Genomic DNA, 25,478 nt, shown 5'->3' with positions numbered 1-25,478 from the left:
TTGGTGCTTTCCACAACCCTTACAGGTCTTTGAAGTAAGCAGTATTGTTACCGTTTTACAGATGGGAAACCGAGACGTGGGAGAACCCAGCAAGGGCGAGATGGGGGGGTTATGTGAACCCAGCAGTCTATTTTTAGAGGCCATATTCTTAACCACTGCACCTTGCTACCCAAAACTAGAGGCAGAGGGACCAACATGGGCAGCTCCTGCAAACTCCATGCCTGTCTTCTTAAATGCCTTCGCCCCAAACCCTGGAAGGCTCTCCGCAGACTAAAGTGCACTAGCACTAGTGGCTGGTGGTTACACGGGGCACGCCTTTGCTGCACCTCTATGAATCGCTTGGCGAAGTGTGCACGTGGGAGGTGAGGCCAGTTTCAGGAGGGGAGGCTCCAGGTTTTCTGGAGCCGGAACATCCTCGCTGGAGACGCGGGGCTCACTCCACGCTGCACAAACATGGGAAAGTTACTTCTTCAAGGCTCAGAGTTCCTATGTAAAATGGTGACAAACCACAGTCCTGCTCATGGGTTTATTCTGTGGGTTCTGGGAATTCATGTATAATAATCAGGAGCCACCCACACAGCCACAATAATTGCTAGCAGATTAAACAGTTCCACTAATAAGAACTGTATTTCTGTAGCTGTATTCTGAGACTCTGTTCACCATAAATGTCAAACATGCAAAAAAAAAGGGGGGGGGCGCTAGAGAAAACACAGTAACTGCACTCAGAACAGCAGCCCTGCGATGGGACAGCCACGAGAGGAACGTGGAAGTTAATACTCAGCGTACCTTGACAATGCTTTATTTGCAAAAGCTTTCATGGTTCTTAAAAGTGTTTAATATTCACTATCAATTTCATGTTAATGTTTCTAATGAGGAATTTCTAAAACTAACACAGGGTTTTTTTGTTGTTGTTGTTGTTGTTTTTTTTTCAAGTTCTTTAATGGGTTGGTGACAGATTCGGGAATGGAATTCCCCAGCCCCCAGGTCTTTGTACCCATACTCTGATAACATGCCCAGTACACAAGCTTTCCTGGGAAGCAGGCATGAGGTGCTTCAGAATGCAAAGCAAGACCCTTAGGATCTAGTAACCGGCCAGCCAGTCAGCCCAGCTGGACCTCGGAGCTGGACCCAGGCAGTAATACAAACTCTAGGAGGAATGAGGGACCAACTTCCACTGTGTCATTCCTATTCCTATTTCTGAACAAATCTGAACTAGATTGTGGCCAACATATGACACCAACTTCCGAGAGTGGGAATAACAGGATTTCAAGATTCACCACCTTCTGGCAGGGTTCCTTAGGTTATTTTTAGCGATCCTAAATTAATTTTTTCTTTTCTTTTTTCTTTCTTCCTTTCTTTTCTTTATTTAGAATGAATAGGCAGAAGAGCCAGGATTAAAAAGAAGTGAGAACCCGGACATGTGGATCTTAACAGCCCAGCCCACCCGGCCAACAGGCCCGAAATGCTAGGAAAGCGCGCGGCGCAGGACTGGGGGCACACTCCGGGGGCCAGTGTGGCCAGCGCCGGCACCCCACGAGCTCCCGTTGGCACGCTCTGCCGATCGAGCCAGACAAAGAGCGCAAGTTCCCCGGCCCACGACTCCAGACCGCCGGGACCGAGTCCCCCGGAACGAGGCCCGCTGCCGGCCCCGGGCGCCCGCTCGCCGCGGAAGGAGTCCCAGGGAGCCTCCGGCGTGATCCCGGGTCCGGTCGCAAGGGCCCCGCTCCTGCTCCAGCTCCGCGTGCCTCCCGGCGGCAGCCGGACCCCGGCCCCTGGCCGCCCGCGGCTGCAGGCCCGCACGCCCCGCGCGCCCCCGCCCCAGATCGGCCGCGCCGCGCCGCCCGGTCTCGAGTGGGCCCGGCGGCCGCCGCCCCGAGGCTCCGGCCGGGCCCTGATACTCACCCGGGTCGCGCCGCGGGCGCCGGATTCGCGCCGGCTCCGGGAGCCGCCGCCGCCGCCGCCGCCGCCGCCGCCGCCGCCACCGCCGCCAGTGAGGCGCGGTGGGGCGGGGCGCACGGCGAGGCCCGGCCCCCGGCCCCGCCCCGGCCTCCGCCCAGGCCCTCCCGGCCCGCCTCCGCGCCTCCGGGTCTCCGCCCCCGGGCCCCGCGCTCCCGCCGGCCGGGCCCCAGGGCCAGGCCCCTCGCCCCCGCTGGCCGCACTTCCGGGCCTCGCCCCGCGCTCCGGTCCCCGGTCCTCTCCCCGGGAGGAGCCCGCGGCCCCCGCGGGGAGGCGGGCCCGTCGGACGCCCGTGCGCCGCTCCCCGGGCTCTTGGGCTGTTTTCCTACCTGGGACTGGAGGGGACGGCGCCCTCCGGGAAGCACTGGGCATCCTGCCTCGCCGAGGGCTCCTCGCAGGGCCTCTGGCAAGAGGGCGCCCGAGCCCGGAAAGCGGGAGGTGGGAGGCGGGGTCCCCAGCCCCAGGCGGGCCGACGCAGGTGGACACTGCCGTAGCCTACGGAAACTGTGGCGGGCGTCGCCAAGCTGGGACGCGCGGCGGGGACCGCGCCTCGCGCCTCCGTGGACTTCTCCAGGCGGGGCGCCCCGCACGCACCCGGCCGGCTCCACGGCCGGCCGCCCCGCGCGGGCCCGCACCGCCGGATGTTGACGGCGTCGCCTAGCAACGGGAGATGGCGGAGCCGGGCGGCCAGGCCGAAGGGTGAGCGAGGCCGAGGGGCAGGGGTCTTGGAGCAGCCGGGCCGTGCTGGTCCGCTGTTCACGCCCGGGTGGCCCCCCGTCGCCCCTTGGCCTCTCCTGCGCTTTCCTCCCCGCTCTGCCCCTTCTCCCCATCCCCACTCTGGGCTTCACCGACCCTCCGCGTCCGCCGCCCGCGCTGCCCCTTCTCCCTTCTCACCTCCTGTCCTTTGTCCTCTCCAACCCTCCCTCTTCCCCTACTCCAAGCGCCTGCCTCGCCTTAAGACCCCGGACTCGTGAGCCCTGCAGTAACCATGGCAACCACTGTGCTTGGCTGTAGGAGTAGCGAGCCCGTCCATGGGAGGCTGGGGACCCTCCTTGAGAAGGGAACCTTCGCAGCCACTCGCCTCTCTCCTGCAAGGACGGATTCCCAGTCAGAGGCTTGGGGGAGACAGGCGGCCCCCAGCCGACCTCAGCCCTGCCTGGGCCCAGCGCTTGCCCTGAGCGCACCTAGAAGGGACAGTTAGGTAAAGACGCGCGGGGTCAGCCCTCGGCTCTATTATGCCTTATGTCAGAGGATAACCCCGATTTTACAGAATTTGAGCTTTTTGCCTTATATAACTCCTTATTGCTTCTTGTTTTGGAAAAGGGCAGGCCTGTATGAACTGACATGGATCAACTATGTCCAGGTTGAGCAGAAAACAAAGACTAAATGTAAAACAATAGATCCAGTAGGCTCTCTAAGGGGTCAGGATGGGGGTCCTGGCTAAATGCATAGAAAAAAAATCTGAAAGAATACAGTTGTGTCCTAAATCTCTTCCTATTACCAGTGTTATCTTGAGAAGGACAAGGGAAATCACAGGGGTTTTCATTGTTTGTCCACACATATCTATATTAGTTTGCTTTAAAAAAAAAAGTTTTTCATTTTTAAAAAACCATAATATTTTAAATGTGAATCATAACGTTCTTGTACTATGTAAACCTTTGGGAAGTTGACAGTCTTTGGGGCTTCTGTCCTTTTTTCTGCAATTTTCTGTGCTTTGTATTTATTGTCCCCAGTTCTGTCCCAGACACAGTATAGTTAAGGTGACTTTTCTGGGGTGCTCTATCATGCTCATTGAATGTCGAGATCATTGTGTTTTCCACTCATTCTTGGGGCTTGTGGCACCTGAGCTACCTAGCAAGCATGATCTAGTGATGGGCAGCGTCCTGGCTGATAGCCTAGGCAATCAACAGATATGCAGAATTCAGGAGCAGGTACATGCCAACTGTGCAACTCTTTCTCTGAAACCAGGTCTCACCTGGAGGACGAATCGGCTTCTGAAGGAGAGGAGAGACAGGAAGAGGAAGGCCATGCGGTAAAGTTTCCTTTGGGAAGAGTTGTTCTGGGCTTGTATTTACCAGGAGGTAAAGGCATTAGGACTTGCTGGACTTAGTTGTGAAAGGGTCCTTTCACCTTGCCCTGGGAAAAACTCAGTTCTTCGGGTACAAGAAAACTGGTTTTCCTTCCACTTCATTTTTTTTCTTTTTTTGGCGTTACCGAACCCAGGGCTTTGAGCTTGCAAGGCAAGCACTTTACCAACTGAGCTATCTCCCCAGCCCCCTTCCACTTCATTTTAAAAGGTCCAACTCTGGGATCATCCTGAGTTTTCCAGAACTCATTTCCTGTAATGAAGGATGCCACATGTATGCAAAAGACAGAGAGTAGATGCAGCATGAAACAATCTTAGTGATGCCGAGACACGTAAAGGCAGTTCCCATCGGGACAGTTACCCTGCTGAGCATAGCACCTCCCAGGACCCTTTACACTTGTTTCTTGCTTTTTCCCTGCTGACCCATTACAGAGAAGGGAAGAAGCTCTGGGTGCCAGGGAGCATTCAGAAAGGCAGATCACATCTGAAGGTGGAGCTGAAGTTGAAGGGAAAGTCGCCGATGAGGAGGAGATTGCTGAGGATCGGGAAGCCCCCATAGAGAGACAAGTTGCAGATGAAGAGGAAGCCGATTTTGGTGAGGAAGCCGATTTTGATGAGGAAGCCGATTTTGACGAGGAAGCCGATTTTGACGAGGAAGCCGATTTTGACGAGGAAGCTGTGACCCTTGGGGAAATCAAATCCTTTTCTGATGTGGAAGTCACCACCGTTAAAAGACAGATCATTTATCCAGATGCCAGTCCTCAGGAACAGCCCGGAGATGGACCTGGCCCTGAACATCTGCAGGAGGGGGTTGAAGAGCCCTATCAAGAAGCCATTGAGCCCTCAGAATCGAGAGGGGCCGTGTCCACAGAGCATAGTCTGCAGCAGGTCCTAGGCCCACCTGAGCACTCGGGCCCAGACACTTCTGAAGACACAGTGGGCAGCGCAGTGAGTAGCCCCGAGTTCTATTTTGTGAAAATGTCTTACTGCCCATGGGGCTCATCACCCTATTTAAAGAATACTATAACCCAAATTGCAATCCCTGTTAGGAATTTTCTTAGCAAACTTAAGCCTCAGAACCTACTATCCTATACCGAGAGATCCTGGGCTTCAGTGTCCCCAAATGCACAGTGGATGACATTCCATGGTCACCATCCACATAAGGACATCCAGGTTTCCATTCTTCCAAAGCAACATGACCCAGTATGGTGGCCACGAGTCACATGGTGTCATGTGTTCATTTCAAGAGCTCTTGAGAACTGACTGACCAGAAGGAAGAACTCAATTTTTAATTTAAAAAAATTTTAGTTAATTTACATTTAAATGGTCACCTGTTGCTAGCGGCTAACATATTGGACAGTGCAGTTCTAGGTAAAAATAAGAAGAGTTCCATTCTTATATTTTTTCACTTAAATTTTTTTAAATAATTGCCAACTTACAGAACAAATGATGTGCAATATAAGGTACATTTTATTTTCTCATTCAAGAGTAAGTTGCTGACCTATACGTGGTCATCTATGAATGATTTTATGTGTTTCCCACAAATACCCATTGAAATCTGAGGATTGAGAGTAGGGGTGTAACTCAACAGCAGTGCTTGCCTAGTTTACTAAGGGCCCTTCCCCAGCACTAAAAACACACAATCTGGAAGTTGTGCTGCTACGTTATCAAGTAAGGCTCGGGCCTCATTCACATTTCACCGAATGCCACAGTAACAGTTTTTATAGCAGGGAGGTCCTGTTCAGGATCACATGTTGCCTTGACTCTCTCATCCCTTTGGTCTCCTCTCTCTGTCCCATGGTGACCTTGTGAAGACCAAGGACAGTTTTCTTGTACAACATCCCCCAGTGGGATTTGCCTGGGTTTCCCCATGAGGAGGTTTTGGTGGCTGTCCCTTGGCAAGGTCACCACAGAGGTGGTGCCCTGTCCTCCACTGCACCTACCAGGAAGGTCAGGTTCCAAGACCCCTAACTGACTGTGTCCACTGTGACCACTTGAAAGAAAGTACCAGGCTTCCTCACTGTGAAGTCATTCTTTAGTCCTTGGTATTTAATAAAGATTTCATGAGAAGGTACTTTTTTATTACAATGTGAAAATGAATATGTATTTAGAATGAGAAAAAAATCACAACATTACTATCATTTATTTAGAACTTAGGTCTGTTAGGTGGTGTATACGGGTATTGCCAGATTTGTCCCTAAGTGTTTATTTTTTAACACTATTGTAAAGGGATTCCAATTGTTTGGTGCTGATATACAGAAATACAACTGATTTTTCTTTATTATCCTTATATTCTGCAATTGCTCAGCTCCCTTGTTAGAGTAGCTTGTTTGGAGAATCCCTAAGTTTTCTTCAGAGAGATGATCCCATCTTTTGAGAATAAATGCAGTTTCTGTCTTTCTTTTCAACGTGGACACCTTTCGTTTCCTTTTCTGCATTGGCTCGGCCCACCGGTACCATGCAGTGCTGAGAGTGGACATCCTTGTCCCGTTCCTGATTGCCTATGGAAATCTTTCAGCTTTTCACTGGGTTTTTTGTAGATGCCTTTCATCAGGTTGTTATATTTGGATGTGAGGAACCCCCCAAACGCTCTTGTTAACGGGAGGATATTCAGAGGTCCAGTGGTTGGATTGTGAGAGCTGTAACTGATCAGTCCATCTAATTTGAATGGACTGACCGACTAGGTAGTAGCTGTTGGTAAATGAGGTGTGCGTGGGGAGGGGGTCACTGAGGAGCGCCCTCTCCCTCTGCGTCCTGACTGCCCTGAGCTCACCCCTCTCTTCTGTGCCCTTCTACCAAGGTTCTGCCTTACCTTGGGCCCAGGGCAATGGAGTCGGCTGACCATGGACTGAGACCTTTGAAACCATGAGCCCAAATAAACTTTTCCTCCTAGAGGAGTTGTTCTTGTCAGGTATTTTGGTCACATGACACAAAGTTGCCTGCCTCACAGGTTGAGGGAGCCCCTTTATCCCTGGTTTGTAGGGTGTTATGGTGTTTTGCTTTGTTTGCCATGAGTGTTGGATTTTCTCAAATTCTTATTGTGTATGCCAGTTGAGATAATTGTGTGGTGTCTTTTTTCCTTCTGTTTATTTATCTATTTATTTCCTTATTTTTCGTAGTACTGGGGATGGAACCCCGGGCCTCAGGTTTGCTAAGCAAGCACTCTGCCACTGAGCTCTGCACCCACCCCCAATCTTTTTTTTTTTTTTTTTTTTAGGTTTTTGATCTAGTACCTTATGCTGATTGGGATTTGTTTTGCTTTGTTTTGACTGGAGATTGAGCCCAGGGGCACTTAACCCCTGAGCCACATACCTAGGCCTTTTTATCTGTATTTTGAGACGGGCTTGCTGAGTTGTTGAGCTGGCCCCAAGCTTTCCATCTGTGCCTCAGGCTCCTGAGCTGCTGGGACCACAGGTCTGGGCCACTGCCCCAGCCGAAGATCCCTTCCTAGCATGGAGGAGCCTCACCCCCAGGCCCCTCACTGGGCTTACCAATGTGTCCCACCCCCTGTAAGAGCCACCCCCACCTGGGCTGCATCCCCTCGCCCCCTCCCACAGTCTCCCCTCCACATTGAGCTCTGAAACCTGCCCCAGGAGGAAGGCTGCCTCACCACTCCCCCGCCGGGCAGCCTTTCCTGGCCTTAGGTCTGAGTTGCTCGGGGAGCAGGGAGAGGATGCATCGTATGGATGCTGGGCTAGATGCTGTCCCAGCCCTGAGGCTTCCCCAGCCCTGGCAGCAGCCCTGCAGGCAGCAGCCACTGCCACCCCACAGTGGGAGTGGAGGGCCTCCCCGCCGGGGCCAGGCCAGCCTCCTGCAGACAGCAGCAGCCTTGCTCCAAGCGAAGCAGCCGCCCCCTGCCCCATCCCAAGGAACCTGAGAGTTAATGACCCTGGAGAGTCACAGGACTCCATATTTGATGAGCCTCGATTAAGCTTAATGACAAATGACAAATCCATGATAAAACGCCCTTTAGAAATGGAAGGTTGGTGTGTGTAGGGGTCTCCGCTGCTGTAGGTGGTGTACAAGTCACTTGCTGCACTGGTGACCCCAGTTCCATCCTTGGGCCCAGTTTCCAAATACGATCAACCAGAAGGTCAGAGACAAACCCGGAGAGAGCCCTACTTCCCTCCTTCCTGCTGGCTTTCCCTCTTGGGAGAAAATAGGACGGTGAGTGGACACTTGGTTCACCTGGGTGTATGGACATCATTGGCTTCTTGTTAGGAGAAGCCCTTTCTGGACAGACAGGCTTTTGCCACTGGACATGTCTCTGTGGTTCCTGGTGCTGCAGAGATAATACCTAGGGCCGGGATACAGCTCGGTGTTAGAGCACCTGCTTAGCATGTGTGAGGCCCTGGGTTCATCCCCAGCACTGCAGAAAGAAAGAGAAAGAAAGAAAGGGGGCAGGAGAGGGGGTCTTCTAGAGTCAACATCATCTGGGGAGGTCCGGCAGGGGAGGGCACAGGCTGAGAATTGGGTGACCAGCCTTGAACCTGCCTTTGGCTGCACGAACTTAGGTGAGCACTTCAGCTTCCATAAGCCATGTCCGCCTACGGGTAAGAGAAATGACCGATACCTTGTGGAGTCGTGAAGAAGGTGACGGGAGGTGATACATGTAATCATTGTGTGCCGTGCCAGTATTCACCAGTTTGTCAGCAGCAGTAATGATGTCCATAATAATAATTGCTCTTTAAAAGCCAAAACAGCCCCAGCACCACAAAAAGAGACAGATAATAAAAGCTGAAGCAGAACCAGGTGTTTCTATCAAGGGAAGATATTTTATTAAATATGAGTGGTTTGGAAAAAAAGAATAAACAGCCCTCTTGGGCATAAATATTTACGATTGTTATGTCTTCCTGATTTATGGTTCCCTTAAGCAGTATGAAATGTCCTTCTTTATCCCTTCTGACTAACTTTGGCTTGAAGTCCACTTTATCTGATATAAGGGTGGAAACCCCCACTTTTTTACTGAGTCCATGTGCGTAGTAGGTTTTTTTCTCATCCTTTCACCTTTAGTCTGTGGATGTCTTTTTCTATGAGATGAGTCTCTTGCAGGCAGCATATTGTTGGGTCTTTCTTTTTAATCCATTCTGCCAGTCTATGTCTTTTGATTGATGAGTTTAGGCCATTAACATTCAGGGTTATTATTGAGATAAGATTTGTATTCCCAGTCATTTGGGATTATTGTTGGTTTTTAACTTGGCTTGGTTTCTCCTTTGAATGGATTTTTCTCTAAGGTAGTTCCTCCCTTTGCTGACCTCCATTGTTGTTTTTCATTTCCTCCTCATGGAATATTTTGTTGAGAACATTCTGTAGTGCAGGCTTTCTATTTGCAAATTCTGTTAACTTTTGTTTATCATGGAAGGATTTTATTTCATCATCAAATCTGAAGGTTAGTTTTGCTGGGTATAGGATTCTTGGTTGGCAACCATGTTCTTTCAGAGCTTGAAATATGTTGTTCCAGGCCCTTCTAGCTTTTAGAGTCTGGGTTGAGAAGTCGGCTGCTATCCATATTGGTTTCCCCCTATATGTAATCTGATGCTTTTCTCTTGCAGCCTTTAAAATTCTATGTTTATTTTGAATGTTAGGCATTTTCATTATAATGTGCCTTGATGTGGATCTGTTGTGATTTTGTGCATTTGGTGTTCTGTAAGCCTCTTGTATTTGATTTTCCATTTCATTCTTCAGGCTCAGGAAATTTTCTGATATTATTTCATTGACTAGGTTGTTCATTCCTTTGGTTTGTATCTCTGTGCCTTCCTCAATCCCAATAATTCTTAAATTTGGTCTTTTCATGATGTCCCGTAGTTCTTGGAGATTCTGTTCATGATTTCTTACCATCTTCTCTGTTTGAGCAACTTTATTTTCAAGATTAAATATTTTGTCTTCATTGTCTGAGGTTCTGTCTTCCAGGTGGTCTAATCTGTTGGTGATGCTTTCCATTGAGTTTTTTATTTGGTTTATTGTTTCCTTCATTTCAAGGATTTCCATTTGGTTTTTTTGAGAATCTCTATCTCTTTGTTGAAATGATCTTTTGCTTCCTGCAGTTGCTCTTTCAACTGCTTGTAGGTATTGTAATTCATTGCCTGCATTTGCTCTCTTATCCTTTGCTTCACGAATCATCTTAATCATGTATAATCTGAAGTCCTTTTCTAACAGTTCTTCTACCATACTGTCATTGGATTCTATTAATATAGAATCTAGATTTGTTTGGATCATTTTCTTCCCTTGTTTTTTCATGTTGTTCATGTATCTTCCCCTCTAGCAGTGCAGATCTGGGGTATTGCAGATTCCCCCCTAAAGGCTTACAGTGGCCCTATAGGTTTCCTAAAACTTTTCTTTAAGGGGAGATCAATATTAGCAGTGCCCAGTTCAGACACTATGCAATCCTAGACCAAATAGCTCCTATGGGGACATTAACAATATTGTCATAATAAACACAATGAGTTCAATTTTTATCTTCAGTATAACAAACAGATTTGCAATAAGGTCTGCAGTTTCTAATGGAAGACAAAGAGGATGCAGAGGGATGTAGGATGTAGCTGTTAATGGGATAAGAATAGAATATACAGAAGTTCTAGATAATAGAAAGGGTGAGAGTATAATCAAAAGAAATTGGCTGTTAGCATGCAAAAAGGGAGAAAGAGACTCTGAGGTAAACAAAAGGAAAAGAGAGCAAGAAAAGTAAAGAAATAAAAACTTAAAATTGTTCAATAAGGAGAAAAAAGAAAATCTACAGTATAACAGTCATATAGTAATGAAACCTCCCAGAGTTCAGTAGCCTGATGCATGAGAGGTACCTGACAATGAGCTTCAAGTCTCCAGCAGGCGTCTCAGGATGGGATTTGCCCCACACAAAGATCGGAACTATGGCTTCCAGGATTATCCAAGATGGCCACTCTGGCTTCCAAATGTGTTGGCAAATGGGGAGCTGCAACTTGGGGTGTGGACGTGGTCAGCTGGAGGTCCTGGAGGCGGGGTGCGGTTGGTCAGGCAGGGGTCCTGGAGGTAGGGTGTGTTTGGTGTGGTAGAGGGATCCTGGAAGTGGGATGCAATCAGTTGGTCTGGTGGTACTGGTGATAGGGCACAGTTAGTCAGTCTGGGGGTCCTGGTGGTGGGGAGCAGTCAGTTGATGTGAGGGCCCCAGAGGCAGGGAGTGATCAGTCGGGCTGAGGTATCTTGGAGACGGCCTCAGTCAGTCCAGCCAGGGGTCCTATGGGGCCTGACTGTTGTCTCAAAATGGCGGCAGCCACGTGTAACCAAACCTGCAGGTACTGTGACAGTGAACTTCCAGGCAACAGCAGGCAGCTGGTGCTCCACTGGCGGTCGGTAGGTCGGCGATAAGTTTGCTGACTGTTGTTGGGCAGCGGGTGATGGATAGGTGAAAGGCAGGCGATGGACAGGCAAGAGGCAGGCAAATGGCAGATGATAGGCACCTGACAGTGAGCAATCTGCACTCAAAAAGGTGTCGATATGCTGGCAGACTGCAGGTGATCACAGCAGACAAATGGGGTAAACAGCAGGGGATTGATAAGCTGCAAAAACTGCCTCACCAAGGAACAGATATCCTCTGCTTGAAACCAGAGTTACTGAGCGACAAGGAAGGCAGCCTCCTCTCGTCCGCCATCTTGGATCCCCCTCTTGGGGGCTTCTTGATGGCAGCAGAGACTCTCCCCCATGCTCAGGACATGGGTCGTGCTCTAGGGAACGGAGCAAAGAATCTGCCCGTGTTCACACACCCCCGTGCAGGTGTTCAACTTAGCTATAGTCCTAGACTGGCAAAGAACGCTCCCAGAATCCCTAAGGCCAGGGCTGGATGTTTTCTATCTTGGCCGTTTGCAAAAGCCAAATAATCTTTATATCCAAATGATTTTCTATTGCTTTAACAACTGTGTTGAATTTTGAGCAATGTAATGAACCTAGATCAAATAACCTGAGTTGTGACCAAGTCCTTGTCAGTTAGCTTACCTGACCCAGGCTACTTATGAATAAGAAGAGGCTTATTTAGCTCGAAGCTTTAGAGACTGGAAGTCCACACAGCGTAGCACAGGCTCTGTGGTGAGGGCCGCCCTGGGCCTCGTGTCCTGATGGCATGGACAGCTGTGGGGAAGGCGTGCTGGAGTGAGCAGAGCAGGCCTTGCCACAGGAAGCAGAGGGAATGAAGGGGCCAGCCGTTAGAACCCCTCAAGGGTCCATGAGAGCCACCTCCTCACTACACCCCAGTGGTGCAAGGACCTCCCCCAGGCCCACTCTTAAAGGTCCCATCGCCTTGCGCAGGCCACACGATGGCCACTTAGGGGGCACGCCTCTGCTCACGTGGACCTTTGTGGACGCTCAAACTGGGTCCAAATGCCACCAGCCCTCTCTGATTCCTTTTGATTGTTCTCGCCACAGACAGAAGCACAAAGCGGCCGCCAAGAGAAGGTCTTTCCTGTGGGGACCCAACACCACCTCAGACTGAGCCTGGAGGGAGGCGTGGTGCCCTCAGAGGAGCTCAGCCAGGGCCCGGAGGAGCCAGGTATGCCGGCGCCCGCCCGTCGTCCTGGCAGCGGGATAGGCCGCTTGCCCCTAGGTTCCAAGCAGCTCACCTGACCCGCACCTTGCTTCCTGTAGAGCTGTGGACCCGGAAAACACACCCTGGGCAGATGCAGACATTCACCCAGCATCGCCTCTGTTCTCCTCACTCAGCCCCTCCCCTAACCCGACAAAGCAGGAACCACCCCGTCACACAGACCAGCACCCCAGGAGCCGCTGGGAGGTTCATCCAAGCAAGCGGCAGGCCAGGGTCTCAATGCAGAGCCAGCGAGGCCCCCACCCCCGGCCCTGGTGGCCACCTCTCACTGCCCCGTGGTCCCAGGAGAGAAGCCCACAGCAGCCCCGACCCAAGCGTTGTGTGCTGTGTGGCCAAGGCCTGCCAGGCCCCCTGGGTTTTCACCTAGCTGTGGCAGCCCTGTGTGGGGACCTTATTCCCCAGGGTGCACAAGTCCACAAGCCCTCCCGCTGAGCCGGAGTGACGTGAGAACAGCACATGTCCAACCCCGTAAAAAGCAGACAGGGGTCTCTCCACCCACACAGAGGGAAGCTGTGCCCAGAGCCGCCTCTCGTCCCACTGCCGTCCAATCTTGCCAGCTGTTCCTCATGTAAAGAGAGCTCCCCTCCAGTTCGTCAGCAGCACCTCCCTTCTCCCCGCTCTGTATGCGTGAAGAAGTTTCTGCAGGACACAGCGTCTTCTCGGAAGGGGGGACCGTGAACCATCTCTGAGCCCCTGGTCTTGGGATGGTGGCTTCTCTTTTCATCATGCCCCCGGGTGGGGGCGGCTTTGCTGCGGCCTCCCCAGAATGCAATGATTAGACGGTCTCTCCTGTGACATCCTGGTTCCAACCCCCAGAGGAGGAGCCCCAGGCCCACCATCAGGAGGGAGCCCTGACAACGTTCCTGGACCGGATCCAACAGCTGAGCTCCGAGGAAGAGGCCCTGGAGGACAGAATCGAGTCCGATGAGAGCGAAGAGGCCGAAGAAGAGGGATCCCAACTGGTGGTTTTGGACCCAGACCATGTAAGAAAACATTCCTGGGTTTTGCTTCCACTCTACACGGGTGAAGAATGGTGCAGGCCCTCTCTGCCCTCTGACCCCTGGCACCGTGTCCAGTCTCACCTGCTCCCTGCATGGTCAGGTGAGCCCTTTCCAGCCTCAACTCGAGGCAGACCACTCAGGGGTGGCCATCCTCACATGCCAGTAGCGTCCCCTCTTCCTGTGTCGATCAAAAATGTCTCCAGACTGTGCTGCAGGGTAGTCCTGGGGGCAGGATCACCCCCTCGGAGAGTCACTGCCCCGAGTCCACCAACCAGCCTGTGCTTCCTTGTCCCAGCCCCTGCACACAAAAGGCAGATTTCGACTTCTGTAACCAACTTAGAAGGCCGCGATGCTCCAGGCAGCTGGAGGAAGGGGCAGGACGCACTGGGAAGTTCTTTGCACACGCCTCTGATGCTGGCCTCCTGGCCACCGCTCATCAGCACCCCTTGCCCCAGGGAAAGCTAGGAAGGCCACCACAACCAAGCACAGATTCGCCCTGCAGTGCCATTCAGAGGAGGGCTCTGGGGCAGAGGGTGGGCAGCCTTGTGTGGACGTCATCTCTGTGACCCCCCACAGGCACAGGAGGGGGGCGGGTTTCCCTGGATGAAGCCCAGAAGGCACAAGCAGTAACTGGCACATGGTTTTCCACTCTTTTAGCCCCTGATGGTCAGGTTCCAGGCTGCCCTGAAGAGCTACCTTAATCGACAGATAGACAAGTTGAGGCTGGAGCTGCAGGAGCTGGTGCGTATGGGTCCAGTCCCACATCCAGGCTGGGCGCCCTTGGCCCCTGACCCTGCTTCTCTCCCTGGTGCAGGACGTGGCCACCAAGCAAAGCCATGCCCAGCGGCAGGAGCTGGGCGTGAATCTCTACGGGGTCCAGCAGCACCTGGCCCGCCTGCAGATGCAGCTGGAGAAGAGCCATGACCGCCACTCGGTCGCAGCCTGCGAGAGGAGGCAGCAGGAGGAGCAGCTGCGGGAGGTGCGCGTGCTCTACACCAAGACCTGCGAGGCCGCCAACCAGGAGCGCAAAAAGCGTAAGTTGCGGAAGGACATGGGCCCTGCGTCCCAGCGTAAGCTGCGGAAGGACGTGGGCCCTGCGTCCCAGCTGCGTGTCCCCTCCCCTCCCAGCCGCGTGCTGTGGCGCGGCAGCCAGCAAAGCAAAGTGTCTGCATCCCGGAGGTTCCTGCGTTTTCTATTCTTTTGGGATGGAAGACCCATAAACATATTAAAAGGCACCTAATCAGGCAAAGCTAGTTCAGTAGTCAGAGGTGGAGACTCAAAACCGTGGACAGGGAGGGGGCTGCCGAGGTCGGAGGTACGTCCAGAAGGAAGCGCAGGGCAGAGAGTTTCAATCCACAGATGAGGCCCTGCTCAGAGCGTAAACGCTGGGTCCGGCAGCGCCCCCGGCCAGGGATTGGGCAGCCGAGGTTGTGTGGGGCAGCCTGATGGGAAATCAGGAAGCTTTGGCTCAGGGAGCTGGGTGGGGCCTGTCAGGGCATGTCACAGCCCTGGTCCTGAGCAAGCGGTACCGGCGTCCGAGAGCAGTGGCCGCTCTTGTGGTTACCAGGACTCGCCTCCGTCTTCGTGTGTTTTCAGCTTTCTTTGTCAAGGCAGTACTAATATGATAGGGAAATAGCCTAAAAGAATCTGGAAGAAATAGCACCTTACAAACGTCCACCTGTTCTGGAAAAAAACATTTTGAACCCTGAGAAATGCAGGAGGGGTTTCCCGACCTTTCGCAGTCCGGGCTTGGTCAGTTTGGTTCCACTGGGGGATCTGTAGGACCATTGCCTGAGCAGCCTTTGTTTGGCTCACGGTTCTGGAGGCAGGGAGGTCCAGGATGGAGGGCCAGCATCTGTGGGGTATGGCGTCCCCCACCGCAGCAGCGCAAAGAGGGGAGAGAGCAAGAGAGCTGAGACTGGCACCCCAGGCTCTTAGTGAGCGGCAGGAATCCGACAGGAGGGGGCCCTGGTGACCTGACACCCTCACCAGCCCCTGGTGTGGGGCCTCACGTTTCCAGGATGTATGCTTGAAGGACACGTTCGGACCACACTGTTTATAAGGAACCTCTCCTAGTTACCTCCGAATTGACCAAAAACACAAAACGGGAACAAAACTGGAAGAATGTGCTGTCCACACTGAAACCAAGGAGCCACATTCTGGAGACATAGTAGAATTGGGACTACAGTAATAGGAGGACACCTGTCCCTGGCCTCCCTCCCTCCACACACCTGCAGTGAGGCCAGGGAACTGGGCAGGGATGGCCATGGTCAGCACACTTTCTCCCTTCTCAGCTCCAAAAATTTAGTTACAGTCCCAGCCCTGGCCACCGGGCTGCTGCCAATACACTGACCCTTAGGTGACACCTGATGCTTGGCCCCTCCTGAATGCCCTTGTCACCTGCCTCATCTGGGAGCTAGACAAAGCCCAGCAGTCACTAAACCTTCCCTTCAAAACACAAGTCATCCCAGGGTCGCAGCCGCACAGCCCAGACACAGACCCAGTCTGGAAGCAGGAACTCACCAGTTGGCATTCTGCATGGGATTTTAGCCGACACTGCTAAACACAGAGTCAGGGAGAATGATACCCAATTAGAAATACATATAATCAGCTCCCCAAAAAGGCACCAAGCAAATGAATACTGTCGCAAACTGAATTTACGAACTAAAGGCAGTTTGAGGAATCCACAATAGCTATAGCAATGACAGAACACTTGGGAGTAAGTCCAGCAAGAACTGAGTGAGCCTGTCAGGAGAAAAACAATGCTAACGGAGGCAGAGCAGACTTGACAATGGAATGGAGCAGCCCTGTCCCTGCGTGGGAAGATGCATAATGTAACAATGTCACTTCTCTCTAAGTAAATAATAAATTTAATGCAGTTCCAGCTAAGGTCCTTGTTGGGCTGTTTATGGTGAAGTCGATTTAGCCTCTGTCTTACTTTGAAACAATAGTCATTCAGAATGGAAGCCCCACAGTGAGAAGTCCCAGCCCCGCCCCAGCCCAGCCTCCAGAGGCAACCCCGAGGTGGGCTCAGGTGTCTTCAATGCATCTGCCCATATAAGCAACTCCAGCAGGGCTCGCTGGCCTCTGCCCTCTCATTGAAGTGGCCCAGGGTTACAGCTGCTTCCTGTAATGCTGCATCCTGGAGCTGGCCAAGGAGAAGGCCAAGGGAGAAGAGATGGCTCCTTGAATAGTTGATTTTAAAATTCACTTGGAAGACTAAATGCACAAAGATCCTCAAGAACCTTTTGAAAAGGAAGGATCGCGAAAGAGGTCTTGCATCACGCGTCCTGCAACTGTCGTGTGAACAGGACGGAGAAGAGCAGCTGGCGGTCGCAGTGAAGTCGTCACCCATGCAGAGCACCTGGGAGTGGGCCTGGACCTGCTGCTGAGAGCTACCTGATGCACAGGCTGCTCTGTTTAGGCCGCTGTGTCTTTTTCAGGGCTGGGGAGGGAGCCTAGCCTGGAACGTGCTGGGCAAGCCTCCCTCACTGAGCTGCACCCAGCCGCGGAATGTTTTCCCATCTCCTGAAACAGAAGTGCTTTCCTTTCTCCCTAGTTCACACTCTGCAGAAATAAGTGTCAGCGCAACGAAGATTTGAGAGAATCACAGAAGCATGAGAAGAATATGCAAGACCATCCCTCGTCACCTGGGTGCAGAAGGCCTTTCCAGGCGTGATGTGGACTACAGAGGCCAGAGGGGAGGGGCGGGACAGGTGGGATCAATAACAGCATAAACTGTCCCTGTCGAGAAGCACTCATGGGGCAAGGCATGTGAGACGCTGGTGATGACACCCGCCCTCCAACGCGTGGCCACAAGTGCATACTGGCCCACAGCCCCGTGTCGGGGGCTCTGGTGAGGCCCATGTCAGCCGTGGGTGACCGTCCTCCTGGCGATGTTCCAGGAACTCCGCTCCCAAGCTTGTTCATGTCGCTGGTGGAATCCAGGTTCCTGTGCCTGTGATGCCGAGCCCCCTTCTCTGCTGGCTGCCAGCAGGGGCCGTGCCCTGCTCCTAGAGACGCCACGCAGACCCTCCACTCCAGCCAGCCCTGGAGACTGTCAATCCCTCGCTCCATGACTTCCCCTCTGCCCCAGCCTGAGGGAACCCTGGCTGGTAGAGGGCCACCCAGGCCACCGGGTAACCTCCCTGAGCGTCAGTAACATAATCACAGAATAGCACCAGGAGGCAGAGCCATGGGAGACATTTGAGAATCCTGGGAACTCCCAGGAGCCAGTAGAGACCGATTTCCAGCAGGAGAACGTCTGGGGAGATGGGCAGGCAGTGCAGGCGAGGGGAAGACCCCTGCTACTCAAAGCTGACGGACCTTGGAAAGGTGATAGAAACCGACTTTTAGCTACTCACACAGCAGAGCAGAGGGTGGGACACTGCTCTTAGGGACGTGTGCAGTGCACACCTGGTGTGTGAAGGCAGGAAGGTGGATTGGTCTGCCAGGTGCCATACGACATTCCACAGACCGAGTGGCTAAAGCCACAGAGCTTCAAATTCTCACAGCCATGGAGGCTGGAAGTCTCAGACGGTGGTGTTACAGGGCCGGCTCCTCCTGTGGCCTCCCTGTCTCTCAGGTAGCCCCCCTGTGTGTCTCTGTCCTGCTCTCCTCTTCCTGTGAGAACACCCGCTGGACAAGGGCCACCCTCGTGACCCCATTTAGCCTTGGCACCTTGTGTCCGAGTGCAGCCACATTCCGAGGTGCCAGGGTCAGGACGTCCACATGTAGATCTGGAGCAGGGCTCAGCCCTGGACAGAGGGTCAGCCGGTTCCGTCTCCTGGAAGGACAGTCCGGCAGCGCCTTCCCAGATGCAGCGTGCACACCCTGGCACAGCGTGGTCCTGGAGGCGTGGTCTCGGAGGGCGGCCAGCGGGTGAAGGGAACGAGCGGCAGCGCAGAGGTGGCGGCTTGCCAGCGCGGGAAGTCGCCCCACCGAGAGGGAGGAAGACCCAAGAGAGGAGAAAGCCAGGGAGCCGTGTGTCCCTTCCAGAGTCGTGAGCGGGAGAACAGGAATTGAGAAATCCCAGCTAAGGAGCTTCCACGGGAGTGAAACTGAGACCCCCAGGTCCAGAGCTCAACGCCCCGAGGAAATCTGTGCCCGCACCAAGAGGGAGAACCCTGACGCCTCCCGGGAAGAAGGGCAGGCTGCACACAGCCCCGCACGGCAGGCCAACCACCCCTGGCCCCTGCCGCCTCTGCTGCTGTCCCCCGCTTCCCCCAGACAGGAGCTGGGTGTCTCTAGCGCTGGAAGCTCCACAGTCACCTGGGCTTTTAGAAGCATTTTCTTTTGGAGCCTGGAACTGTGTCCCTAAGGGGCATCCGACCCCGGCAGGTCTCTACCACGCCGCCTCCCACCTTCTGTGTGGGTCGGTCCTCTGACTGGGGCACGCCGGGCCAGGGAGCCAGCGACTCCGTGCTGAGGCTTAGCTCCCCAAGCAGACTGACCTCCCCGAGCAGACTGACAGTCCAGCTCTATGCGTCCATCTCCTGGGAGTCTCATTAAGGGGGATCGATTCCTTGAGGTTCAGTCTCTTTGGGGACCACAGATAAAGACCGTCGTCCAGCTCTGAGTGGGACGGGAAGTGCTGCCTATGGGAGGCCCCGCCTGTGGGCCAGCCTCACCCTTGGGCCTGGTCACGTCAGGCCCCTGACCCTGGTCACAGCCTGGGTCTTTGTAGCTGCAGCACGGTGATGCAGGGGTGCCGGGGTGCTGCGCCCCCTCCGGCCCAGGTGAAGCACGGGGGCGGTGCTGACAGCGCTCCTGTCTCCCCAGTGGCAGCCCTGCAGCTGGAGGTGGAGAGCTTGGCCCTGCATCTCTTCTACATGCAGAACATAGACCAGGACGTGCGCGACGACATCTGCGTGGTGAAGCAGGTGGTGAAGAAGGCCGAGGTGGAGCGGATGCGGGCAGAGGCTGAGAAGAGAAAGCAGGTATGCTGCGGAGCCAGCGCGGTCCGGCACTGAGCCCTCCTCCCTCTCCCAGATGGCGCCCCGCTGGGCTGCTCAGGGGGCCTGCCCCCAGGGAGGACCGGGGCCTTGGTAGCATGACATGGGTCTCGGGCCGGTGGATGTGGTCCTCGGTGTAGACGGGTCTTTCTGAGCCTCTTCTCGTCCCGACCCCAGGACCTGTTTGTGGACCAGCTCACCATACGGACCAACCAGCTGGAAGAAAACATCTCCCTGTGTGAGGCTCAGTACCTTGCCCAAGTGGAGGACACCCGGGTGCTGCGGAAGGCAGTGAGTGAGGTAAGCTCGGCCCTGCAGCGCGACGGAGCAGAAGGCCCCATCAGCACCTCCACACCTGGGCTGTGCACGGTCGATAAGTGACTGTGGCCAGCCATGTGGCCAGTGTCACGCCGCCCTTGCACATCAGCCCATGTCCTTTAGTGTCTGTGAACACTGGCCATGCCCATGGTGGGTCCAGCAGGTACCATGGGACCACGGGTCGGGTGCTGGAAGTTCTGCCAGGAAGTGAGGCCCTTCCAATGCTAAGGGAAACCCTTGGCATGTTGTGAGCCGGCCACCAGCCTCTTCCCCAGGGGATTGAAGTCTTTGTGACAGTTCTCAGCCCCGGGGTGGCCGGCACTCCCAGGCAGTGCCACCTGTCTGCCCCAGGAGGAGGAAGGGGCAGAGGTGGGTCGATGGGTTGGAGCTGCTCCCTCCAGAGAAGACTCAGCCCCATGGCCACCAACACCAGGAACCAGTCACTCTGGCTGGCTTTGATCTGAGTCACTGTCCATGTTCACTAGTGCAGGAATGTCACAGAAAAACCAGTAAAGGTATCCAACAAAAGAAGAGAGGACTCGAAGGAGGGACGGCAGGCCTGGTCCCAGGGTGGCAGGAGGAGGGTGGGGTATCATGAAGCCATCTGCCCTCTTCACTTGGGAATATGATCAACCCAGAACGGGTTTCAGTCGAACCTCAGGGGAAAACCCAGCCTTTTAATTAAGAAAGTGACATTTGAGTTTATCTGAAAAATAAACCAGGAGGGCTAGCCAAGAAGTGCTTGCAGGGGAAGATAGATCCCTGTGGGGCAGCCTGCTGACCCGTTTACCTGGGAGAGAAGGGATTCCCAGCACGGGGGACTTCCTGTGCTGGACCCAAGAGAGTCCTGGGCCCTCTGGGATGGGGTCACCTGGTGCTGCCCTACCAGGTACTAAAACAGTGCAAAGCTGTGGATGAGGGTCAGGAGGCCAGCAGAGGCCTGCGGAGAGCCCCAGACAGGCAAAGCTGGTAGAGGATGTGGACCACAGACCAGCAGGGACACGTGGATGGTGCCTCCAGTGGTGTCCCTCAGGGGAGGTCACGGGGGACAACCGGCTCTTCCCTCACACCAGCTACTTCCGTGAGTTCCAGGTGGAATCAGCTACTTAGATGGGGAATGAAACAGAAGATGAAAGGAAATGTTTCTATAATCCAGGGCTGAAGGGGCCTCTCTAAACGTCACTCCCAAAGCAGAAACCGTAACAAAAAGGACGGGGAGGGAGCCCACCAGCTCTGGAACTCCTAACAGTAAGGTCGCCGTGAGTTCCGTGGAGACCTCAAGAGCTGTGGCCTGGGGTTGCCGCAGTCCGTTTCCGTCCCCGAGGCGCAGCCTCACGCTGGGGGGCTCTGAAGAAAAGAGTTCAGTTGGGATCACAGCCCTGGTCTGAGATCCAGGGAGCACCTTGCTCGCAGAGTCCCAGGGTGAGGACAGGAAGCCTGAGGCCTGGAGGCGGGCTTCCACAGGTGGCACCTCCCCAGGTCCGCCAGCCCGTTGCTCCTTCCATGACGGCCGAGCCCTGGTCTCGTCTTCAAGGCTCCACCTGGGCCCACCTCTTAGTATCCATCCTGGGGCTTAGATTTCACCATGAGTTGGGGAGGGACAGACCACTGCACACCACAGAGCATGCGAGGAGGCTCTGAGAGCCCCGGAATCCAGCACTGGGCAGTGCCACAGGGTTTCTGCTTTTGTTGGGCCTGTTTGCACCTTTGCCTCCAGTCCCGGTGAGCCAGGGGCCTCCTAGGGTCTTCAGTGTTCCTTCCCAGACCAGCAGGTGCCACGGATGCTCCTCTGGTTGACTGAGAAACCAGTGAGCAGCTGATGGAAGTGGTGGGTGATCCCCCCTGAGCTGGCAAGGGCCAAGGAGCCAGAGGGGAGCCCAGCCTCCACCCCAGGCCTCTACCCTGGGCCTCCATGCTGGTCTCACCCTGGCTGTCAGGATCCTTATTGAGGGCAACACTTAACTTGCAGCAAAATCATCCCCCCTCCCCCAAATATCACTACTTGGACTTCATTCCAAGGAAACTACTACAAACAAATTCAAACAACACATTTGTACTTTACAAAAGCCATAGACCAAATGAAAATGGCCTTCCTGGGAAGGCAGTGTCCATCGCTGTTAGAAAGAACACAGGTCAAGCTGGCGGCAGCCGGCAGCCTCAGGGACCCCCAGCCCGGAGCACCTCAGCCCCTGCCGGAGGCTCGGGGGGGTCCAGGCTTCCGTGAAGCCCTGTTCAGCGTCCTCTTATCCCTTAGCTGGTGCACGATCAGGAAGAGTCAGGGTAAGTGGAGGAAGAGAGGGGGCCCAGGAAGTGGGCTTCCGGGAGGAGCCCAGGCCCCACGCTGCCCCCCCCCCCCGCTGCAGGCCTGCACAGAGATCGACGCCATCAACATGGAGAAGAAGCGCATCCTGCAGCAGTGGTCCACCAGCCTGGTGGGCATGAAGCACCGCAACGAGGCCCACAGGACCATCCTGGAGGCGCTCAGGTACGGCCGCAGCCGCTTAGGTGGCAGGTGGGCTGGGGCGCGAGGCGCTGGGCCGTCCTCACTCCACCTCTCCCGGGTGGCCCAGAGCCCTCGCCCAGCTTCCGTTGAAAGCTCCCTCCTGGTGCGCTGAGGCCTTGGTGGGTCCGTTTCCACCTTCTGTGGTGCTAGGGCGCTGAAGCGCTCACGCTCGGATTTCCAGGATTAAGGAAAGGGAAGGAGAAAGGCGGGTTCATCCTTGGGGATAAAGTCTCCCCTTGATCAGCAGCTTCCTCTCCGGAGTGCAGAAACCCTCTCCCTTCCTGAGTGTTCCTCCCAGGGATGCGCTCCAACCAAGATCCTCGGTTCCAGTTCCCCTCCAAGGGGAAGGAGGGAGTTCCACTGGGTCCGCTGCCACTGCCCGCAGGGGAGGGACATGGAGCTTGGGCAGAAGTTGCAGACAGGGCTGCTGCACTGATTCCCAGAGCCGCCCAGTGACAGGCCTCTGGCCCGGGGACCAGGAGAGCAACAGCCGGAGGTGGCATGTGGCTCCCATGCCACATGCTCCCGCCACAACTGTTTTGGCATTGCCACCTCTGGCACCCACAGGGGGCGGAGGACGCTCAGGGGCAAAGGCAGGAACAGCCGCTGCCCGCCGCCGGCCTGGTGCTGGCTGCTCGACTGGGAGACGCTTGGTTCTGTGATTTAAGAACTGCTGGGGTGCATGCGATTGTTCTTAAAAGACAGCTTAATGCGAATTATGCTGGGTCAAAAGTCCTCACTTCCTCCTCTTCCCTCCATCAACAAAGCAAAGCCAAAGGGGGCCTCTGGAACATTCTATCTGAAAATGTATTCCCTTTAAATACATAGGCAGAGGAGCCCAGGCCAGCTGTGGCTCGAGAGATGTCCCTCCCTGCCTTCCAGGGGCTTGCTGGTCTGCAAACCCAGGACCCAAAAGGGCTTGGCCAGCTGCCCACATGGGCAGCTTTGTCCTCCTGCCCAATGCTGGCACTTAGAGCCATTTAACTACCTGCATCAGTGGCCTGGCGACCTCAAGTAAGGTCAAGACTGAGGTCCCTTAGAGGGGGCCCTTGACGGCTCCCCAAGCCTGTGGCCTGAGTCCCCGGGGATTTCAACACGCTCAGGACCTCCCGTGGTCCAGCTTCCTGTGCCCCCCAGACTTCACCACATCTTGCAAACTGAGCCCTTGCCTCTTCCCCTTGCCACTCCTACCTGTCCCCGGAGATGTGCTTGGCCATGCCCCACCCGTCTATTTAAACCGCTGAGCTGTTGAGTGGCTATCGCCACATCTTGGCTGAAGGCTCCGTAAAGCCTGCGCAACGCGAGCCCCTCCCACCGGCAGCCCCCGGTGCCCTCCCATGCACAGCAAGGCTCTGGTGCCTGGATTTCCACGCGGGCCAGGGACACGGGCACACGTGGCCTTCCTCTGCCTCAACCCATCCCTGGGGGTCCGCGCAGGGTCTGTGCCCTGCTTCAGCAGCACCTTCCGAGCTGCTCCAGGAGCTGTCCCCGACTCCCGGAGGCTCCCAGTGCCCCTCCCGCGGGGTGGCCGCGCATCACCGTGCCTGGGATGTCCGTTGGCAGGGTGCAGTATGAGTCCCTCTCACGCCTGGAGTTCTGGGTCCCAGGTGTCTGTCTGCCGGTGTCACTGAAGACGACTGTGGCAGTCACATCCCCACCAGCGTTTCAAAGTCCCTTGACAGTTCAGCACATCATCACCCCTTAGGGTTGTGCCCGCAGGATTGGTGAACCAAGTAGGTGTCCGGTGTTTCAAAATGTGCGTGCGCGGTGTCTAGTGAACCTCTCAGCCAAACGGTGCGCACCTGCCAGCACCCCGGGGGTTGAAGGGCCTCTGACCCGGCAGCTGTGCACCAGCCCTCCCTCCCCGCCCCCTGCCATGGTGGGCCTTTTAAGGAGCAGGGACCCTGTGAGAGCTGTGTGACCTCAGAGGGACTCTGCACCCAGAAGGTTTGCAGAAGGAAATCTGAGCCAGGTGAAGAGGTCGAGGAGCGGCCTCGCTCAGGACTCCAGCCAAGAGCGCTGACCGTGTGCAACACCCGCTGTTGGCCTCAGATGTGCAGAGCGCGAACAGAGACGGGGGCGTTCCTGGTCAGGCTGCGGGCCCAGGCCCGCCCCGCTGGTGCCTGGGGAGCGTTGGCCCTGGGGCCGCAGGCTGCTGACTGTGAGCAGTTCTGCAGCCTGGCCGGGAGCCCTTGTCCTCCGGTCAGCTGCGTGACTCCGGAATGCCGCATGTGCACCGTGGAAACATGAAGAACGAGCGCTCCCCCAACCAGCCGGTTCTCCTCTATGGCAAGAACCCAGGCGGGCGACCCGGGCTGCGGGCCGAGGTGGAGCACAAGGCCCTGGCCTGTCTGCATCTGCCTCTCGCCCAGGGCACCTGCTGTGAGGACAGGCGGCCTCTTCGGCCGTTGGGCCGCCAAGGCGTTTCCTCAGACACGTGAATGCCGCCCACAGGTCCGGCCCCTTCTGCAGGCCCTTCTCTTCGGTGTCTTGCGCGCCTTGGCCTTGCCTCCAGGCCACAGCCTAACTCTCCCCAGGTCATCTGCTTCCGCAGCCCCGGCTCTCCGGCACCTTGAAATCACCCATGTGCCTGGACGTGGCCGCAAGTTCCACTGGGGTTTAAGCGCCTGTGCTTTCCCAGTCGGCCCTTCTCCGCCGTCCCCCGGTGTGCGGGGCTCTTGCGCTCTCGTGAATGTGCAGGGGGTCTGAGACGCGGGACTCACGTCCGGTCAAACTGCTGCAGAGCGACCCGTGCAGGAAAGCAGAAGGCCAGCCTGGGCCCTGACCGCTGTCCCCTCAGCCCCACTAAGGCGGTGGCCGCCCCACCCACCCATGGGCTTCCCTCCGCGGGAGCCAGGGGGACAGGTCACAAGACCAGTAGTGCCGACTGCACCCAGTGCGTGGCCACATGGGAAGTGTCCATCTCCGCCCCGGCGGGTGGGCAGCTGCTCCCGCTGCTCCCCACGGGTTTCCCTGTCACCCAGGTGGGCACCGAGGGGCGAGCTGCTGAGCAAACCCTGCCCTCGATGGCTGACCGTGTGGCCTTCTGCCAAGCGCTGCCTCCCGCTGGCGTTTCCGGCAGCAGCGTGAG

The 25,478-nt window shown here is 55.3% G+C and overlaps 2 protein-coding genes across 10 annotated transcripts in view; one reads left to right on the top strand and one right to left on the bottom strand.

The window, feature by feature from the left end:
• The window catches only part of TBC1D16 (TBC1 domain family member 16), a 104,330-nt gene that overhangs the window by 68,006 nt on the left and 10,846 nt on the right, over positions 1–25,478 (bottom strand). For 6 of the 9 annotated variants that reach the window (XM_079131078.1, XM_079131086.1, XM_079131085.1 and 3 more), the window contains exon 1: positions 1,903–2,038. The exons of 1 other annotated variant lie outside the window; for it this stretch is intronic. Coding sequence is in view for 1 of the 8 variants with exons in the window: in XM_079131087.1 (XP_078987213.1) it covers positions 1,903–2,328 (426 nt within the window). In the remaining 7 variants the exon portion in view is untranslated. Of the gene's footprint in view, positions 1–1,902; positions 2,425–25,478 lie in introns of those variants that run through there. 2 more of the 9 variants (XM_079131087.1, XM_079131084.1) reach the window with 2 other exon arrangements.
• The window catches only part of CCDC40 (coiled-coil domain 40 molecular ruler complex subunit), a 37,276-nt gene continuing 14,254 nt past the window's right edge, over positions 2,457–25,478 (top strand). Inside the window, exons 1-10 of the mRNA XM_079131120.1 lie at positions 2,457–2,655; positions 3,925–3,988; positions 4,475–4,990; positions 12,434–12,557; positions 13,428–13,594; positions 14,270–14,353; positions 14,427–14,646; positions 19,394–19,551; positions 19,744–19,866; positions 22,248–22,369. Of these exons, the coding sequence (XP_078987246.1) occupies positions 2,627–2,655; positions 3,925–3,988; positions 4,475–4,990; positions 12,434–12,557; positions 13,428–13,594; positions 14,270–14,353; positions 14,427–14,646; positions 19,394–19,551; positions 19,744–19,866; positions 22,248–22,369 (1,607 nt within the window). The 5' untranslated portion in view covers positions 2,457–2,626. The remainder of the gene's footprint in view (positions 2,656–3,924; positions 3,989–4,474; positions 4,991–12,433; positions 12,558–13,427; positions 13,595–14,269; positions 14,354–14,426; positions 14,647–19,393; positions 19,552–19,743; positions 19,867–22,247; positions 22,370–25,478) is intronic.

Source organism: Sciurus vulgaris (assembly GCF_902686455.1).
Source record: "Sciurus vulgaris genome assembly, chromosome: 3".
NCBI classification, from domain to species: domain Eukaryota; kingdom Metazoa; phylum Chordata; class Mammalia; order Rodentia; family Sciuridae; genus Sciurus; species Sciurus vulgaris.
This window is presented reverse-complemented; position numbering and strand designations above follow the sequence as displayed.